Raw genomic sequence first — 20,994 nt, 5'->3', positions numbered from 1 at the left:
GACTCAGGGTCACGCGACGCCCCGCCCCTGACCCCGCCCCCCACCCAGCCGCCTGGAGCCAGCTCACCCCCAGCCCAGAAGGAAACCAAGGGGGGAAGAGCTGAAAGCTCCTGGACAGTCACTGCCCCTCCGCGCCAGGCCCCAGCCTCGGCACACAATACGTGTTTAGAACTGTGTGTAAGTCTATGTCACGTAGATCACATCGCTTAATCGTTCCAAAGAGCACTCTGCTACCCGCTCCCCGGCCCCCAAACCTCTTGCCCCCTCTATAACGTCCTTACCTGCAGGATGTGGCCTGTTTCCACTACCTGGGCCCTGACTCCTTCTTGTTCCCTAGGTGGCCCTCGTCCCCTCCCCGGGGCTTTCTAACCGATTGCTTCCTTCTTAGTACCTAGTGGGCTTTTTGGCTGGTTGTTTTTCAGCCCCCAGCTTATCATTTGCTTTTTGGAGGGATTAACATGAATTGATACGAGAGAGGCAGTCAGGACCCCAGTCACCAAGGACCTTATGCCAAAATGAGGCGGCTAGGTCCACTATATGGAAATATAAATGCATTTTAAAAACTGCTCAACGTACCTCAGTGAAGGGCAGCAAAATGCAGCTGGAATAAACCAGATACGGTAGGGTTGAAATCCCACGAGTGAGTTTTTTCTCTCTCAAAACGTGTCCATATCATTCCCTTTGTGCAGCCTTACCTTAAAGAGAGCTTTATAGTTACCACTGCCCACATTACAAGATAATCGATTATGCTGAAATGGGTATGGTCTCTATTGGTAAGAAGCGCACAAATACTTGGTACTATGTATCAGTCTATTTCAAATAGATTACTTCACTTAATCTGTTCCAAAGTTCTCTGCTCAAAAGTTCTTAAAGAAACATGTCAATCTAATGTTATCATTAACATATAAGTTAAAATCTTTAGGATTATTCAAAAGAGAGCAAGATGGCATTATCTTTTATACCATCCAATAAGAAAAGTACGTCTCCCCCCCAAATAGCCAAATCGTTTTATTTTTTTTTCATTTTTATTGATTTTAGAGAGAGGAAGGAGGAGAAAGAAACATCAACATCAACATTGATTGGCTGCCTCCTGCATGCCCCACACTGGGGATCAAGCCCGTAACCCGGGCATGTGCCCTGAACAGGAATCAAACCATGACCTCCTGGTTCATAGGTCAATGCTCAATCACAAAGGCACACCAGCTGGGCAATAGTTCAATAGTTTTAAAGTTCCATTAAGAATGGATATAATAGTTACATTGAGCTCTATATGATCTAGTTTCAACTCACTATCAACCAATAATTGCTTACAACATCCCATTTGGAATGGCTGGCACCATTCAAACTGGGAACATGGCAATGAGTGCTCCCTGGCCAGAGAGTTTGTCACTCAATTATTCGGGCTGATGAGTACTATAGTTTTCAGCACAATGAAGAGGTATGCCGATACACAGAACCAGACATGACAGAAAACAGTAGTAGTAATAACTAACTTTTGAACTCTTGCCATGTGCTAGACACTGATCGTTAATTTTCAGTAACCTGTGAGGTTCTATTATTTTTCCTGTGTTAAATGAGATATTAAGGCATAGAAAGGCTAAGTAATTTATGTAGTCACACAGCTAAGAAATGACAGGGCTGGGATTCAACCTCAGGCCTCTGGCACAGAACTTATATTCCTGTCTGAATGTTATTAGGACCAGAAGAAATAATATTCAGACCTCAATAGTAAACTGAGATGATAACACCCAGATATAGAAGAAAACAAAGAACAAGATACAAATGTGGGAACATGGTTTAATTTTTTCTTAAAAATTCATATGCCCTAAAACATTTTACTTGGAAGTTTTCACTAGAAGTAGGAAAACAAACAATAACAACAGAGAACACCAGCATGAATATACAATACATACTTTAATTGTGGATACATTAAAATTATTCTAATGTAATACTTTCATAATATATCTCATATTGTGCTAAAATATAATACCAAAAAAAAGGGAGCACCTTCTAGTTCCTAGATGGAATATTCCCCAGTTCATGAATCTGTTAATAAAGTCAATTAGATCTTCAAAAATAATAGTACAAGTGATACTAGAGAACTACAGAATCCTGGATTCTATGGCAGATGGGGTATCCTTATGTGAGCCAGAAAAAGGAACCCTGAAAGGTAGAGAGAGGAGTGATAAGCAAACTAAAACTCACATGTCAACCAGCTGTGGGTTTTTAAAATGCCACTAAAATTAATCTGAGCATGCTTCAGACACATCTCCCACTTTAATGAACACCACAGGATTCACAGTGGATGGTAAAGGAAGGAATGTAATTATATTGTCGGGTTTTAGCCATGAGTCCACCGCACTCTATGGTATGCAAAGGAATAAGGGAAAGTCTTTAGTCATGATTTGCACCTTAATCAGCATGATACAATTCACAGTAGCCAGAAACCCTACAAATGCAGCCAGGTGGACAGGCTTTTAAATCTCAAAGCCTAGTTGACATATGAAAATTCATATAGGGAAAGAACTACACAAATATAAAGATTATGAAAAACCATTAACAGAGTTTAAGATCTAGTAAATATCAGAGAACCCAAAGGAGAAACCCAAGTGTAAAAAAGTGCACCAGGCCTTCAGGTCATTGCTCACCCATCGGTCAAGCCCACACTGGAGAGCAGCCTATAGATGTAATAAAATGACATGGTCACATGCAGTGACTCCCTTCTCAATGCAGTATCAGAACTTCCGTCAGAAAGAAGAGCTTTATAAACGGACTGAATGTTCAAGGCATTTAACCAAAGGGGTGGAAATTGAAGACACAAATGCTAAAGTAGATAGGTGCTTGGCGGTGCCTTCCCACCCACCCTACAAATAGCACTCCTCTCCAGTCACACTAGCCCCTGACCCTGCTTTCCTCTGCACAGCACTCATCACTTAACATGCTACCCATTTATTTCTTAAAATGTGTCAGCTTCCTTCACAGGAATACAAACTTGGAAAGAGGGTGTTTTACGAAGCTCTATCTCCTCAGTGCCAGGACAAAACCCGGCATGTAGAAGGCACATAAAAGTTGTTGATAAGTGAATTACAGTACCTTCCTAATGTGGAATATTTGGTATCTTGAAGTGACTTCATTCTAAATGAAACAGAATTTACTTAGCAGGCTTTAACATACAAAAATGTGATCATTGTTTTATAATACACTAGAGTAAAAAGTATTGTAACGGTCATGGCATACAAATTATCCTCCAGTTGTGTGGGGGGATGGAAAATTATCCTCCAATTGTGTGTGGGGTAGACTCAGTAAAAAGCACCTTACAGCACCCTCCTAACTGCACCAGCAGTGAGACCCACGTGGTTCACAAGGTCATGAAGGCAAAACGGAAGCTCCCAGCTTTTAAAGAAAGTTCTCTTGTTTTCTCAGGCTCTAACTCTCATAACACTTTACTCCTGAGGTGCGATTTGCCTTGTCAACACTGGTGTAGGTAGAGGGCATGGCAGTGTGGAATCCTAGCAGCCACCCTTTTGTGCAGAGCTCGGCACTTAGAATCATGCCTCTTATTAATTCAAAACACTTTACCAATGGCCTAAGATGTGTTAAGTATTATGTATAAAGAGAAATGTTTAAAATACGAAGTTTACCAATCAGAAGGAAAACAACAGTCAAGCAGTGGATCCGTCACCACAGGGGATGGCGAGATTCCAGGAGCAACAGGAGCCATGGCTCTGAAGGGTGTCACATAAGAAGAGTGTGGAGAATCAGTAAAAAGAAGAGGACGACGGAAGGAAGAGGGGAGCGAAGGGGGAGAGAAAGAGGGTGGGCTCTAGGGAAGATCAACACGGCAGAGGTAGGCCCAGAGAGCAGCCGCAGGGGAAACGAGGAAGATGGCAGACAGGACAGGTGGAGATTGGTCTTCAAGAGGGAGGAGGCTCCTCTTTTCCTCTAAATGAGTCGGGCAAAGCTGGTCAATAGATCCGGACCTCGTAGTCTCGGTTTCCTGTAAGACGGGACCTAACCATGTGTGAGGGGAGGGGACAGAGGAAACGTGGTCTGGACCATCCTCAGTGGGACAGGGAGAGGGGCCACACTGGTCACAGACACAGGCTCACACTGAGGGCTCCTCTGAAGCTGAGGCCGAGACACTTAAAGTAGTTCCAGTTTGAAGGGCTGCATGTACTTTGCATGGAACGCAGCATCCAGAAAAGGTGAACGACAGAACTGATTCAATGTTGAGGGCTCACAGAATGATGAGGGTAAAGGCCCAGGGGAAGACAGATTCGCAGGGTCGGTTCCCCCAAGGCGGAGGCTGGATAAGGCAGGGGGAACATCTGAAAGGGGCTGATATGATAGTTTAGGAGAAGAGGCGGCAGTCAAGAGGAGGAGGCTGTGAAGTAAGTAAAGGAGAGAAGAATGAATAAACATGAAGAGGCAGAAAAGCTAGGCAGATGAGCATTATCATCAATCACTAAAATTTAAGATTGCAGAAAGAGAAACTCAGGATGGTGACCTTCAGGTGTGGCCATGGAGTAGGTTGGGGAATGTGACGAAGTCCTGGCGTAGAGGTAGACAGACTGTATGCAAGACAGCAGTTAGGCTCTCTGCCTTGATCACTCACTCTACTATTAAAGACAAAAACATATAAAAATGTCAATACATAGGAAAAGATGTGCCTTGCAGACATATGAGCTAACAGCAACCTAAATTGGTTTTTATAACAGTTCTTTTGTGAAGTCTTTCATTATTTATCTTATTCTGGCAAAGGAATCTGAATATTCATCATAATTTTGCCAATTTCTACATGCGTAGCATATATCCAAACAATGAGGTGACTTGACTTTAACTTTTGAAGCACAGCAAATTTCAAGATAAACAGAACTAAAAATAGTTAAAATGGTCAATTTTATGTTACAATTTACCACAATAAAAAAAAAATAATCTGAAGCTCAGTTGGTTGGCGCGTCATCCTGTACACCTAAAGGTGGAGGGTTCAATTCCCGGTCAGGGCACAAACCCAGGTTCAGGCTTGCTCTCCCGTCAGGGGCAACCAATAGATTTTCTCTCACATCGACTTTTCTCTCTCTCTCCCTCTCTCTCTCTCTTCCTCGCTCTAAAGTAATAATAATAATCTGAAGTAACAGAAAAAAATCTTTGTACAGCTAAATTGGATTCTTCCTTAATATTAGTTACAGGATAACTGTAGTTCAGGCTGAGTTAGAATAACATACATGCTGTTTTAGAAATGAGAGAATTGTTCCTTCACAGAGTTAAGAATATATAATGAACTACGGTGATAGCATTTTTAAAAGGGAACCACGCTGGGCATCTTTATGTAGTGTGACATTCTTAGTGTCAATATGTCTTCTTTTCTGGAACGTTTCCATTTCATAGGTCATTCTGCTTTTCTGTTTGAAAAGGACTAAACTTACGAGTTAGAGCGATGCTGAAAAAAGTTTAAAATTTGTTTTGCATTTGTTGTGTTCCATTCTTGTTCTTTCAGGGGTCCTTCACACACAGATACATACTTTTTCAAAATTTTCTCTCCTACTTCTCGGAAATCCAAGGGCTCTCTGTGTGTAGTGCAGCTTGCTCCAGAAACACCTGCGTCCACGCCCTGGTTTTCTAGCTGCTGATCGGCACAATGCTTCAATCCCCAGTAACACATTTCTCCACTGTACATCATAGCCAGCAAGTGAATGTCACTGAATATTCCTAGGGAAGTCATTTAGGTTGAGAGATTAGAATTTAAAACGTTAAAAAAGAAACTGATTCATAAAACTCTAATAAATTCCTTTTATGTCATTTTTCCTTCTCATTTAATAGTTACACTTAGAAAAGCCAAATTTCACTAATGAATCCTCTCTGAATTGACACTCTATTTTTATTTTATCTATAAATAGAACCCTCCCCCCACCCCCACAAAAAAGAGTACAGTCAGAGACTTTTGTAAAACAGATCATTTAGGTCAATGTGTTCTTAATCTTTTTGGAATCCTCTTTAAGGCCTCTTTGAGAACCTAATCAGAGGAACCTCTCCTGGGACATATGCCCAAAATTCTACACATAATTTCAGAGTACTCAGAGTCTCCCTGAAGGCCACCATGAAGACAACTTTTAATTTAGGATGTACTCTAGAATCAATATGACAGTTACAGTCAAGTATACTTCACCTCCTACATTTCCACAAGAGTCTACAGAAGTTATCATGCATAAACATGACCCTGAGCCCAGCCAGCGTGGTTCAGTGGTTGAGTGTCGACCTATGAACCAGGAGGTCAACGATTCGATTCCCAGTTGGGGTACATGTCTGGGTTGTGGGCTCAATCCCTAGTGGGTGGGCGTGCAGAAGGCAGCTGATCAATGATTTACTCTCATCGATGTTTCTATCTCTCTATCCCTCTCCTTTCCTCTCTGAAATCAATAAAAATGTATTTTAGCCCTAGCTGGTCTGGCTCAGTGGATAGAACGTCGGCCTGCAGACTGCAAGGTCCCAGGTTCGATTCTGGTCAAGGGCACATGGCCAGGTGGCGGGCTCGATCCCCAGTAGGGGATATGCAGGAAGCAGCCGATCAGCGATTCTCTCTCATCACTGATGTTTCTATCTCTCTCTCTCGCCTTCTCCCTCTCACTCTAAAATCACTAAGAATATAGAAATAAAATAAAATAAAAATGTATTTTAAAGAAACATCACCCTGAGAGACCATATAATTCTAAATTATGAAAGATGTTAAATTATATCTAAGACGCTTTATGTTCCCAGGAAAAGGGAATACATGCAGGATTTTCATCAAAAGTTAAAGCAATCTTATTATGAAATAAGGCAATTATATAATTAAACATTTGTGGCACACAAAGTATATTAATTTGGTAGAAAGAGGAACAGACTTGGAATAAAAATATATAAATAATTTACTATGGTATAAACTATATGACTAGTAAACTTCTTAAAGGCACTAAAAATAGTTTTTTTTATTCTAATGTTCAGGTACTTGTATGATTAGAAAAGTCTACCTCAAATGAGCATCATAATCTCAGTTGCTCACCTAATATGACTCATCAGAAAGGATTATGATGGTACTAAAGACACAAAAATAGAAGAAAAATTCAACTTTCAAAACCGTTACAGTTTCTATCATCTTGACTCTACTGCAAGCTTTTCATAGTCTTAGCATTTGTCCCTAGAGCTATCTCCTTCACTTTCCCTCAAATCCTGCTTATAAACAGCAGCAAGAGAAGAAATAGGTTTAGCTGAAGAGATGACTCATCAAACTGTTATATCAATTTAAAAAAATGATCATTTAAGAGCAGAATCTGAGGCTTGCATTCATGAAAATATGATAGACAACACTGGCATGTTAATTATACTTTCTGTGTATAAAACAGCATTCACTTAATAAGTACAGTACATATTACACATAATCATTGCTTTTTACTTTATTCCTTCACACTTGAAATATCATAAACCTCAGAGAAAAAGCTGAAGCAGCATTAGATGCTATTCAGAATTATATTTTGTATTAGATTCAGCATTTCATTGAATGCATAGCCTTTTTATTTCTGTAATCCTACACCTTGCTTAGTTATTCCTAAAATTAACGGGGTGGTCCTCAGTGGTGTAAAAAAGGCATAAAAAACTTGGTGGAGGAAAGGAAGGAGGTAGAAGCCGAAATGGAGGGAAGGTTGAACGTAAAGCAGGCTGCAGCCTGGGGAGGAAGAGCTGAAGTATATCCCAGAAAGGGAAGCCACTTGGGTAGGGTGAGAACTGGGATCTTATTTTGTGCCCAACTCCAAGTGAACCTCATTCTTTATATTAAGAAGGGGTGACTGCTGAACAAGGGACACAGATCTCCTGCAGGAAGTTTTTCCAGGGACCGAATGAATGGCTATACGACAAAGAGGTCCTTGAACTTTAGCCTGCTTTAGAATTACAGGGGGATGTGCTAAAATGCTGACTGCGGGGCGCCCACCTCCACAGTATCAGATTCAGGCATGGAGTTGGGTCTGTGAATTTGCATTTTTAACAAACCCCTAGGACCTGGGGTGATGATGATGCTGTGGACTATGCTAAACTACTTACTGCATTAAAATATCCTGCATTAAAAGGATGAACAATGTAAAAATTAGGCACTTTCTACCTCTCTACTGCCCCAAGGAATCTACTACTCTGTAACTATAGTCTTTTGTTTTTAGATAAACTACTTCACTTGCCTGCACAGTCTAGGACACACATGATAATGGGGAATACAGAGCGGGAGAGGAAGAGTAAGTGAATGAGGGCAGAAAGGAGACTGCCACATTAAAAAGATGGCAGATTGGTATCCCTAGCAGTGAGGCCTCAATCTGACTGCTCATAATTATGTGAGCTTACTCAAGATTCCTGGACCCATATACTGAATCAGAACCTGCAGGTGGCACACAGAAGCCTGTATTTTTAGCAAGCTGCCCTGGCAATCAGCAATGCCAGTTCAGAGCCACTCCTTCAGGGGATCTGAAGTCCAGTTTCTTGGTTAAGCAATGGGCCAAAGGGTGGCCGGAAGCGGGTGGTCCTCAGTGGCATAACAGCATAAACCAAGGGTGTGCAAAGCTCAACAGTATTTGATTTAATCTAGTTAACTCCAGGGTTATTCTGACAAGGCTATTTTTATAAGGACATTCGAGAGGGATGAGGCTCAGAGATGGGGTAATGATGTTTACTGAATATATCACTTGGTCATTTTTAAAAGCTGAAAACTTAATGACATATAGGTAATGTTCAAAGCACTCTATGATTACCTTTGGAAAAAGAAAAAAATATTACTAAGTATAAACTGTTTTATCTAAAATTACGTAAATTTTCATTAAGATCTGTCCATAAAAATATTCTGATGACTCATAGAACTTCTCCCTAATGAGAATTGGGGATTTTCAGAATTATGTTTTATACTGGCTAACAAAAAAATGAAAAAATAGTTAAATGTCTCTGATGGGGTCTCTGGAGTAATTTAGCCTATGAAAAGTAGGCTTACTGGTTTCTAGTTATCTTGAGAGAGGAATTACAGAGGAGCAAACAGCTTTAGTTGAGAACAAGAAGCCAACAGCAAGAGAGAACCAAGCACTGTGACAAATCCAATATGGCCATAATATCGTTTTCTTTGTTTCTGGAAAAAAAGTGACTTCTCTATCTCTTGATTCCTGTTATAGATGAAATAGAAGCTAGAGGCAAGAGCAAATGATGATCTAAGAGAAGACACCAGTACTTGACTTGAGGTGGTGACCACACAACACAGGGTTACAGATGACGTGTTGTAGAATTGTGCACCTGAAACCCATATAATCTTTTTAACCAGTGTCACCCCTATAAATTAAATTTAAAAAAAGAAGAGCAGACACCAGTATCACATGCCTGTTGAAGAAAAAGTTTCAGGCCATGAGAGTATCTTACCTTGTGGCTACAAATGGGAGTAGGGAAATAGATGGCTTGTGCGACTTTTTTTGGTTCTAAATAGGCTTTAGTGCCCACCCCTACTTTTTCTTTTAAGTTAATCCATGCGAGTGCATACGGAGATTTTTAAAAAGCCATTTTGAATGCAGCTAATCAGTTCACTAGCTGTCTGGAATAAGTACTTCCCATAAGTAAATCAAAACACCCCATGTCTGTCAAAATGTCTACTGAAGGAACACTTTGTATTCACAATAACGCTTCTTTAGGACAGGCTATTTGCCTGAATAAACTGAAATTAAAAGTTTTTGGATATCACCAGCCAGTCGTATATTAGTGACACTTATATCATGTTTTTTTCTATCCAATTTTTTAAATAGAAAAAGCCTACAGAAACTAACAAAGGAGAATTAAACTATATCTATAAAATGAAAATATAGAATATTCTCTAAGAAGTTTTCTTTTCCCCATATTTGATTTTCCCCCATCAAAATTTCAGATCAAGTATAAAAGAAAGTTTGCACACGGATCATGTACATCACTTGCCAGCTACATGACTATGAACAGGGATTATCTGGTTTATCAGGGCCTCAGTTCCTCCATTTGTAAAAGAGATGGTAAAAATAAGTGGTCTTCCTCCTGCACCTCAGTCTAAAACCCAGATGATCCTCTACATCCAATTCCTAACATTTTTAAGTGCACAGATGTTCATGGCAGACACTAACAGTCGCCACCCAATATTCATTCATTCTCCCTTTCTTTCTTGGTAAAGAGACTTAATTTTATTTGGGATGGCAATGCACCAGAAAAGGACTGTACTTTCCAGGTTCCCTTGTAGTTACATGACTCCATGTAGCCAGTGAAATGCAGGTGAAGTGATGCTCCAAAGGAGTGAGTGGACTTGGGTGAAAGAGGCATCTTTTGCCATCCCTGTAGCCTGAAACAGAGGTGAGAGGGAGGCGCTCCAGGAGCATGCTGGGATACTGAGAACGCCAGCAGATCCTCACAGGGACGCATGCTGCACAGCACTGGGAAGCACTGCTCACATTGTATTCTCTATACAGTGCCTTCCTCTCAAGCTGAAGAACTCTGATTCTAAAGATGATGAAGGAAAAACATAGGAACCTGATGACACCAGGAAGCCAACATAACCAGCTCTGGGTCCTTTTTATGTGCAAGAGAAGTACAGGTCTATCTTGTTTCAAATTCACTTCCAATTTCTGTTACAAGCAGTAAAACCAAGTTGCTGACCAGGGCTACGCAGGGATGTAAAATGTAACAGGATATATAACGCTCCCAAAATTACAAAACAGAGAAGTTAGCAGTATTTTTCTATATTACATGAGAAGATCTCTGAATTTTTAGAAGTCATTTTATTTTTGTCTATGATGTAATTTGAAATTTACTTAAATCAGAGTAAAATATGATAAACTTCTTAAATTTTTAAAAAACTTTAAAAACAAAAACTTCAAAAAGAGATCACATTACCTTCACTCAGTAACTTAGCTGTGTCTAGGTCTTGGAAAGAAACTCCTTCATCTAATTGGGTAGGACACCGATAATTTAGCATCTGTAGCAAGTAACTGATTCCATCAACAAGGTACTAAATGAAAGTCAAAGCCAAAGAATTGAAAGTATTACATGCAAAGCTATAGGAACTTCAAATATTAACTTTTTCCCATTCTTTACTCAAGAAAAATGGGCTAATATATAGCTAGGTCTTATTGCTATGACATTTCAATAGTCTAAGGATCCATTACCTCAAAACTTTTATAATACATATTCTAAAGTGTCATCTTCAAAATGCTCCAGTTATGAGTATGGAAGAAAAAAAATCATTAACCAAGAACACACGATTCAGTAATATACTTGTCAAAAATGTTCTCAGAGGAAGAAAAGGATAAAAATGTGTTCAACAGACCTAGCTGGTTTGGCTCAGTGAATAGAGTGTCGGCCTGCGGACTGAAGGGTCTAAGGTTCGATTCCAGTCATGGGCACATGCCTGGGTTGCGGGCTCAATCCCCAGTAGGGAGCGTGCAGAAGGCAGCCAATGGATTCTCTCTCATCATTGATGTTTCTATCTCTCTCTCTCTCCCGTCCTCTCTGAAATCAATAAAAATATATACATATTTTTAAAAAAGGATGTATTCAACAATTTATTAAAAATACGTATGTACTTACTCTAATTTAGAAATGATATTCTCAAATTTTTACACCTAAAAGGGTGACCTCTCATTTACAGGGCCCCATGAACCATAGGTATAATCAACCCCAGTTAGACTCCCTAGTGACACAATACTAAGACCGTCTTGAGATTTATTGATTTGGTCAGAGTCAAACCAAATCAGAGCCAGTTTTCTAGCAGCAGAGTCACGTGGGTTCTTCAGGCGTGATCTGCTGACAGAGAGGCTCACAACACGTTTGTTTTCTTCAGGCCAAAAACTATGCTTAAAAAATAATATGTGTTGTCTACCTTATATTTTAAAAAAAAAATCATGAACTTATAGAACTTTCCAGTAAGCAAAGAGCTTTCACCTGTTATCTTACTTAATTTTCACAGTAAGTCCAATTTGTTTACGATTACACAGCTAGTAAGCAAAAGACGTGGAATGAAGACCCCTGGGTTCCAATAGTCTTTACACCACACCAAAGACAGCTTTTAGGAACCTATAAACTTAACAATCAAAAAAGACTGAGGAATGCCTTCTTACCTCTTTAAGCAAACCAGATTTCCTCGTGAGCCACTCTCTCCTTTTGGTCAGAGAATGACAATACATATAAAGTAGAGCTCCTCGTCGCCAAGAGAGACATTCCAAGAGTTCGTCCCCAAGTAAATCACAGTGCTGAAACACAACAGAGACAGAGCTAAGAAGAGAAATTTGATGTCTGTAAAAATAAAGTTAAATTTCAAAATAACTGAGAAATTAAAAACATTTACTTCACAACATTTGCTCTTCGTTTAGCTATTTACACAGGAATGCTGTACTGTGAATCAATTAGAAATAGATATCTATTACTACATGAAAATTAAAATAACTACTCCACTTATAAATACTTTTAGAAAATACAGTTTAAATATTTTAGTAGCAAATTCTAATATATATAAAATATAAACATTCAATAATCTGACTTAAAAGATAGTTTTTTAGAACTACATGTTACTTGAAACAAGATCTTACCTATTTCTACCATTGCTAGAATAAAATAATAAAAAGATATACACAAAAACAACCTTAATCAAACTTTTACTGTGTTGTATCATTTAAAATTTGGGAGTATTTGTTTCTACAATTAGCATCCCCTCATGAACACATACAGCACAAAAGATATCTAAGGGGAGATAAGCAGCAAGCAGTTAAAGATAAATTATTTCCTTGAAAAAGTAGCCATGGCTGGAGATAAAAATCTTGGAATCATCTAAATAGGATGCCGTAACAAGCAGTACAACAGGTTGTAAAGCAAGAATAGAGACGGTCAGGGGATTAAGGCGGTATCCTTGGGTGCCTGTCTCCAGGATGGGAGGAAGGGGAGCTGTTGAGGAAGGAGAAAGACTGTAAAGGACAAGGGATGTGGTCATTAAATTACTCGGGAAATGCAGACCCTCAAGAAAATGCAGTGTCTGCAAAAGTAAAGGGAGCAGAAATAGCAAGTATCTTTGCTTAGAAAATGATCAGGTACTGTAATTACAATACAATTACATCAGGAAAGTATTCTGAAACATATTTAGAAAATATAATACTTTAGGTGTGACACTGGTCTGAAGTGTAATCCCTCCTTCAATCTTAATTTAAAACAGACACAGACATAGTCAAGAAGAAAAAACACAGACTCTAAACAGCAGTCCATACAGCAAGAATTAGCAGCTTCACCATCATTCACGAGTGTAAAACTTACTTTTGGGTACATATTATTTTCTTTAACTAAAATTTCTGGTTCTGAAAGAAAAGTGATCAACTCTTTCACTTTCTGGGAAGAGTCTTCAGGGAAATCTTCATCTACTAGCTTGTTCTCCTCAAAATATGTCATGTCCAAAATAGCCTGATGATGTACAAGAGAAAACAATAGCTGTAAATGATTTCTACCTGAATAACTCTTACGGTTTAACTTTACATATGTACAGATGTTTTATTAGACATTTAAATTTTCTAGTGCACTGTTTAAATTTGAGGCCCTGGCCAGATAGCTCAGTTGGTTAAAGCATAGTCCAGGGGTCCTCAAACTATGGCCCGCGGGCCACATGCAAATACAAATATTGCATTTGTTCCCGTTTTGTTTTTTCACTTCAAAATAAGATATGTGCAGTGTGCATAGGAATTTGTTCATAGTTTTTTTTTAAACTATAGTCTGGCCCTCCAACGGTCTGAGGGACAGTGAACTGGCCCCCCTGTTTAAAAAGTTTGAGGACCTCTGGTATAGTCCCTATAAGCCACGGTTGTGGGTTCCATCCCTGGTCAGGGCACATACAAGAATCAACCAATGAATGAATGAATGGATAAACAAGTGGAACAGCAAATCAATGTCTCTATTTCTTCTCTCTCTCCTCCCCTCCCTTGCTCTAAAATCAATCAATAAATGTTTAAATTTGAAAAATAGGCAAAATGTCTAGCTGAAAACATAATCCAAGATGAACTTTATGGAAAACTTCATAGCTATTTTACTAAAATATTAAATTAATGCTGACCTTCCTTCCCTCAAAAAATAAAAGGGAGTTTTATATTTTAATTCAGGTAAGTAAATCATAAACAATATTATGAAAAGTATAATTATATATTCTTTGCTATTTATACATATATACTCTGGACATTTTCTAAATGGCTGCTGTATCAAGTTAAGATCACTACCTCTAGTTTTGCAAACTGAATCTTCAAAGGATTTGTTTTCCCAAATGCAGATTCAACCCACCAAAGGCAGCATATCGCCAACATTATGCAATTCAAACACTAAGACCCCAGCATTCTTAAATACAAGATCCTTTTTTTAACCTATTGGACTAAGATGAACAAAACTGTGTTCTAGTATCAGTTCTACCCCTAATCACCTAATCAAAGGACAAGTCAATTTATGTTTTTAAGCCTCAGTTTCTTCATTTGTAAAATGAATTGGACTAAATGACTTTCAAAGTTCTTTGCTTTGAAGATAAAATGAATTGACATATGTAAAGCGGTTCTCAACCTGTGGGTCGTGAACAATGAAAATACATCCTGCATAACAGATATTTACATTACGATTCATAACAGTAGCAAAATTACAGTTATGAAGTAGCAACGAAAATAATTTTATGGTTGGGGGTCACCACAACATGAGGAACTGTATTAAAGGGTCACGGCATTAGGAAGGTTGAGAACCACTGACTTAGAACATTACTTGGCACACAGCACTACTTAAGTGATAAACGTTCTTGTGTGCAGGTTAAGCCAGGAAGGAGATCATCCTAAGAAAAATGACCTGTTGATTCAGAGCCATAAGTGGGATCCAAGGAAGCCTGGGGACTGTAAATCTAGGGCCTTTTGCCGTATTCTTAGAAATAAATTAAGATGTTTAAAACTCTCTCATGTGAAAGAAATGACACAAGCTGGGAGCCTTCTGAAAGGAAAGAAAGCCAGGGCAAGTTCTGCCAAATCACAACAGTTCTTTGGGGTTTGTGAGTAGCTGTCACAGACTCATTTGACCATGACGTTTGAAGGCAGAAGCCATCTTATGTTCCTCCAATCAGAAAACACAGTGCCAGAAATACAGTGCCAGGCATCTAAATGCTGTAAATGTACACTTGAAGGTTAACCAAGTTTACTCTGCTTTCTGTTTCTTTTTTTAAAAAATATATTTTATTGATTTTTTACAGAGAGGAAGGAAGAGGGATAGAGAGTTAGAAACATCGATGAGAGAGAAACATTGATCAGCTGCCTCCTGCACACCTCCTACTGGGGATGTGCCCACAACCAAGGTACATGCCCTTGACCGGAATCGAACCTGGAACCTTTGAGTCCACAGGCTGACACTCTATCCACTGAGCCAAACCGGTTAGGGCTGCTTTCTGTTTCTTTTCTTTTTGTTATGTATTGGTTTGGGGTGTACAGCTTAGTTGTTAATCATAAACTTTACATATTTCCAGTACCCTAACTGGCACCATACATAGTCATCACAATATTTTTTTAAAATATACTTTATTGATTTTTTACAGAGAGGAAGGGAGAGGGATAGTCAGAAGCATCAATGAGAGAGAAACATCGATCAGCTGCCTCTTGCATACCTCCTACTAGGGATGTGCCCGCAACCAAGGTATATGCTCTTGACCGGTATTGAACCTGGGACCTTTCACCAACACTCTATCCATTGAGCCAAACCAGTCAGGGCTCATCACAATATTATTGACTATGTTCCCTATGTAATAATTACTTCCCCGTCACTACTCTTGTAGCCACCAATTACTCTACTTTCTATAAGCACTCATCTGTATTATACCTGAGGATCAAGTAAGGGCATATGAAGCACTCTATTAACTATAAGATGTTGTAGGAATGTTAGTTACTATCTATAATAATAAAAGTGTAATATGCTAATTAGACCAGATGTCCTTCCGGACGACCTTCCGGACAAAGCCGGGGCTTCGAGGGAAGCCTGCTAGAGGGAAGCCAGCAGCCAGGGAAGGAAGGCCTACTCTTGCACGAATTTCGTGCATCAGGCCTCTAGTAATGAAATAATGTTTAATGTCAACTTGCCTCAGTAGTGTTTGAGAAAACCAAGAAAACAGATCTTGTCCATACAGAGGCCTGAATTTGAAACAAAGCAAAAGAAAAAAGGGAAAAGGGGCAACAAAACAATCTTACAGAATTGCATGATAATAACAGAGGGAGTCATGTTCAGAATCCTAAGGAAAGGAGAATTTCAGGGGGGAAAAATAACTGGGGCTCTTTAGAATCTTCCATTTCTTCTGAATAACCTTTAAAACCTTCAAAATTGGACATAGTCCTGTTTTGCTTACTTACCTATAAAGGGAAGCAATTCTGTTATCTGCAAGATTTTATTCCTTACTTTTCTTATCAATACACATCTACTAAATCTTTACTTCTTTGCATATTTCCTCAAAGTTTCAAGTCTGTATATTTGTACATAGAGTTTTTGAACAAAATCAAACACTTGAAATAGAGAATAAAATGATTTTATTAGACCTAAACATTGGAATCGATCCTCTAATTAAGCAATTTGCCCCATAACATGTCAGAAACCACATCTGTCTTAGTACCTGTGTGTAAAGTTCTAGTAGATTCGATGGATTTGAACACTTTTTTTCTTCTCCACACAAGAGTTTCAATTTTTCTAGAGCTGCAGAGGCCCGAATTAAAAAGTGATCTGTAAGAGAGAAAAACATGTTGATTACTTCACATAATTTCAGGCTGTTATTTAAACAAAAAAAGTTATGGATCTTAAATGGTTAAATAAAATTATGTTTGGCACTGGAGAAGAGCATGACAGCAATAATAGTTTATGCAAAACAAATATAACATAACGCCTAATCCTAATTAAACTGATTTATCATGGAAATTTATTCTGGAAAGCTAGACTGAAAACTTCCTAAGTAGCTTATTTAGAAGTATGTTAGATACAGTTGCAGGTAATAGCCTCTACTATCAATCAACTAACTATTGATGTGCATCCTGGGATTGACTTACCACACCGAAAAAGAAGTTGGCTTCTGGGTATTCTACGGATTTTGAAGAACACACCGCTAGGAAAAAAATAATTCCGCAAATAATCTTGACTAGAACTAGAGCTATCTCATCATAGACCCTAGTCAACCAACTTCCCAACTATTTATTCAATCACTGGGGTCAATGTCCCACTACCATTCCCTGGGTGCGATGACAGCGAGTCCCCAGAACTGAAAAGCCGATCTGCATTGTAATAAAGGCTCAAGATTCAAAAAGAAAAAACATAAACTCTACAGGTAGCTGAGAAGTCATGAAAGAGAACTGGACTTAAATTCAGAAGTCGAGGCAATTCTCTACTTTTTTTTTTTTTTTCTTAAGGAAACCGCTGCTGTTTAAAAGTGTTCTGATCCCGAGGGGGCCCTGGGAGAACCGAGGTGATGTGTGTGCAAGAACCAATGCAAAGCCCTTCCGTAGAAGACCGTTTACAGTTGAGCTGAGAATCCCAGATAAGACAGAAACTGACAACGAAGCAACAGAAGTGTTACTGCTGCACCGGCCTAGCTCTTTCCTGCGCGCACCGCCACCGCCTGGGTGCTGTCACCAGCGCGAACCTGCCAACCTTTGTGGGCCCTGTTCCCGGGTTCTGCCCAGGTCCCCGGGCTCCCGAGCCAATGCACGGCAAGCAGCACTGATCTGACCGAGACGCACGCGGGTGTCACGGGTGATAAAATCGCAGCCCCGACGCCAACGCCTTCGCTTAAGGCGATGTGAGTCCTGCGGGACGGACACTGACCGCGCACCGGGCGCACGCCGACCGCAGGCCGCAGCCCCCGCGCCCCCGGCTGCAGCCAGCTCTGCGCCGCCCGCCCGCCTCCCCGCCTCCCCGCCTCCGCCCCTCACCGTCCTCGCCGGCGGCCTCACTGAGTTGCTGGATGTGGGCCTGCGCGAGGTCCCCCAGCTCCTCCACTCGCCTGGCCACACAGGAGCCTGCGGCCGCCATGGCCACCAGCCGCGGGCGCGCCCCAGCACGTGACCGCGCCGCCAGCGGTCACCTGATCCCCGGGCGCCGGCGCGGCGTGGGGGCGGAGCCCGCCGGGTGGGTGGGCGGGGCCTCGGGCCCCCGAGCCCCCGAGTTGTGCAGACCCGAGCGGGCGAAGGTCGTTCGGGGATATTTCCTCCTTCTCGGAAAATCCTCCCTCCCATAATCCTGAGCGGCCAGGCTTTAGGGGAGGGTGTGCCGTCGGGACACGCCTCTGCCCCGCCCTCCTCTAAGCCAATCGGAGACGTCCATGCCCCCAGGCTGACCCAATGGGAAGCCAGCTCTCTCCGCGGGGAGCCGGGAGGAGGTTGGCAGCAGTTGGCGGGTGGGCGGCGGGCAGGTGGTGCGCGGTCCCTGACTCGCGCCTCCCTACCCCGAGCTGCGGCCGTACTCGGTAGAGCCCGCGGGGAAGTCTGGGAATTTTGGTCTTGCAGTGAGGAGGATGCCTGACTATAATCTGGTCAGAAATGGAAAGCCCGATGGCCCCCTTGCAGCTCATCCTAGTCTCCGAGAGGTAATTGGGCGCGGAGCTCCAAGCCCTAGTGGAAGTTGAGTGTCGATTTTCCAAATCTTCATTTGAGCAGCGGGGTTTGTTTCATTTCTGATCTGCATTGGCTAAGCTGACATTCAAAGTCCTTTATCCGTCTCGCGTTCAGTAGTACCCACATTTTGCATTTGCAAACATTCTTACTGTTTGACGTTTAGATTTATTGGTATACGTCTAAAGCGCCCACTGTGCGCAAAGTTCATCCTCCACTGTGAGTTTCAAAGCCCTTAGCGAGTATAACTTTCATTTTGCATTCCCTGTTTTCAAGCCTATGATCAAACAAATCTTTAACTCAGTTTTTTCGTTTTGCAATTTGACACCGTACATCTTGAAAAATCTCCATTCTATCTTATTTCTTATGGAAGGCAGTGTTTTTATTTACACTAAATATAGGGAAATGGTGTATTGTGTTTTATAAGCGAATCACCACAATGCCTTTCTAACTGATGTTTTTAACACCGGTTTCCTCCTCCGATTCACCTTAAACGTAGGGAACAGGAATCCTGTATTAATTCTGTGTCCTGAGTGCCTGGTACAGAATGCGTACCAGGAAAATGTTTACTAATTGAACAAAAACTCCACGTTATATTGTCAATATATTACTCAAATCAGGAAGCTGGAGGCCAGGAAAGTTGCATTATATGACAATGTGGGCTAAGGAGTCAAAACTAAGGAGCATTCAACACCTCAAAATGCCAAACCTCACTGTATATTTTAAATAAAATTTACAATTCTACTGACTCATTAAACAATGATGAACTTTCAGCAAGAAACATACTTGGCACTGGGAATTATTGCTCAACTGAAGGCTCACATGTGTGCATGTCCTAGGAGAGAGCTGGAAGGGACCTGTGAGAATACAGTGCAGCCCTCATTTCCAGATGAAGAAACTGGACAGAGTGCAACTATTAACCACTCCCAATCCTAGAACACATGATTCTGTGACTGGTCCAAGATCATGCCAAAGTAATCACCTACCTTTAGAAGACTGCCCCCCCCCAAGGATATAAACAGATAACAGCCAGCCCTTACCAATGCACATGAAAGAAAGTGCTTAAAGCCAGAGAAAGCACTTCCTAGGAAAGAAGAAACACAAGCAGTTTTCTCCAATTTTATAGTTATTTTTATTTTTGGAAACCTACATGAATAGAAAAAATAAAATATGCTACATTTTAAAACTTCTGAAAGAAATTAATAACTCCCTATGAATCTACCAAAAATATCTTCTAAAATAACTGATCTCATTTGTTCCACTTTCCTCCCCACTTATATACTAGTATAATGGGTAAAATCCAATTATCTAAGAAGAACTTGACTTCTCGGGATGTTTATAAGACACAAAATCTTTTAAAAAATAAAGTTTTCAGTTGTCTCTGAATCACTAGTACTTACAGCTTATGTCATTCTTTTGGAAACTTCCCTTTACTGCTTTTTGTGTGTATGGGTCTTATTTTCTCATATAAATTTGTCACCCTCCTGTGGAACAGGAATTGAGTTCTATTTTTTTAACTTGCCACCAGCAACTTGCATATAATAGGACCTCATTAAAGATTTACTTCTCTTTTCATTTAATGACCATTGTTGGGTCAGGCACTATGATAGGCACTGGGATTATAGCAGTAAATGAATGTGATCACTACCCTCCTAGATCTTATTATCAAGTCAGGGGAGGCAAAGGCTTAATGTCACACAATGAATATGTAATTTTAGAATTGTGGAAGATGTTGTGAATAAAAAGGAGAGGGATATGATTTGATTTGAGAGATGAGAAAATGATATTAAAATCGAAAGCATGAATAAAATTAGCCAGGTGAAGAGCGAGGGTGTGTATCAGTCTGGAGATCCAATCAGAAGAGAGAAACCACACGGAATTGGAACAAGGAAATTTGATATAAAGAATTATTAACTATAAGGGGGGACTGGAGTCAAAATGGATTGGCTAGTAAGAAGTAACACAGAGGAATAGCAAGGTAAGGAACACCCTTGAGCTAGAGATCCAGACCCCATGGGAGGAGAGCTCATGGCTGTTGGTGGCTGGATGGCAGGGAAGTCCATGCACTCTACACCTGTGGAACTTGCTGGAACTCCACCTTCTGGAACTTGCCAGAACTCTGCATCCGCAGGGTGCTGGGAAAGCTGCTCACGGTGACGTGACGAGGCACTCTGCTACAAAACTGCCCCAGGGGTGCCAGGGAAGCGGCATGAATGCAGTAGCCTGATGCCAGAGGAGCTGCCCACATACAGGAGCCGCCAAGAAGGGAAACAAGACCCAGGAAGACCTTTTGCCTCCTGCGGTGTCTCTCTAGTTCCCTCTACTGACAAAGCTTGACATGGTGTCTGCTGACAAA

General features: G+C 40.6%; 1 protein-coding gene across 3 annotated transcripts; it reads right to left on the bottom strand.

Moving 5' to 3' along the window:
* Positions 1–1,781: 1,781 nt before the first annotated feature.
* CUNH5orf51 (chromosome unknown C5orf51 homolog) lies at positions 1,782–18,115 on the bottom strand. Of its 3 annotated transcripts, XM_036308756.1 has the most exons (8): positions 17,961–18,115; positions 16,655–16,761; positions 13,309–13,452; positions 12,126–12,257; positions 10,903–11,017; positions 5,523–5,709; positions 4,508–4,619; positions 1,782–4,384 (listed from the first exon to the last, which is right to left on the bottom strand). In XM_036308756.1, the coding sequence occupies exons 1-8, from the start codon at positions 18,058–18,060 to the stop codon at positions 4,352–4,354; spliced, it is 930 nt and encodes a 309-aa protein (XP_036164649.1). In that variant the 5' UTR covers positions 18,061–18,115; the 3' UTR covers positions 1,782–4,351. The 3 variants fall into 3 exon arrangements, with proteins under 3 accessions (XP_036164649.1, XP_036164648.1, XP_036164650.1); XM_036308755.1 differs by having other exon boundaries at positions 1,782–4,619; positions 17,961–18,114; XM_036308757.1 differs by lacking the exons at positions 1,782–4,384; positions 4,508–4,619 and having other exon boundaries at positions 5,162–5,709; positions 17,961–18,113.
* Between the last annotated feature and the right edge of the window lie 2,879 nt (positions 18,116–20,994).

The sequence above is a fragment of the Myotis myotis genome, unplaced genomic scaffold (genome assembly GCF_014108235.1).
Source record: "Myotis myotis isolate mMyoMyo1 unplaced genomic scaffold, mMyoMyo1.p scaffold_m19_p_5, whole genome shotgun sequence".
NCBI lineage: Eukaryota > Metazoa > Chordata > Mammalia > Chiroptera > Vespertilionidae > Myotis > Myotis myotis.
Note: the sequence above shows the minus strand (reverse complement) of the source record. Positions and strands in the feature narration are given on the sequence as shown.

Coding starts and splice junctions, on each gene's coding strand:
- CUNH5orf51 (XM_036308755.1), bottom strand. CDS start 18,060: ATGGCGGCCGCAGGCTCCTGTGTGGCCAGGCGAGTGGAGGAGCTGGGG. Junction 16,762..17,960: donor TGAGGCCGCCGGCGAGGACG/GTGAGGGGCGGA, acceptor TCTCTCTTACAG/ATCACTTTTTAATTCGGGCC. Junction 11,018..12,125: donor AATCTGGTTTGCTTAAAGAG/GTAAGAAGGCAT, acceptor ACTTTCATTTAG/TACCTTGTTGATGGAATCAG.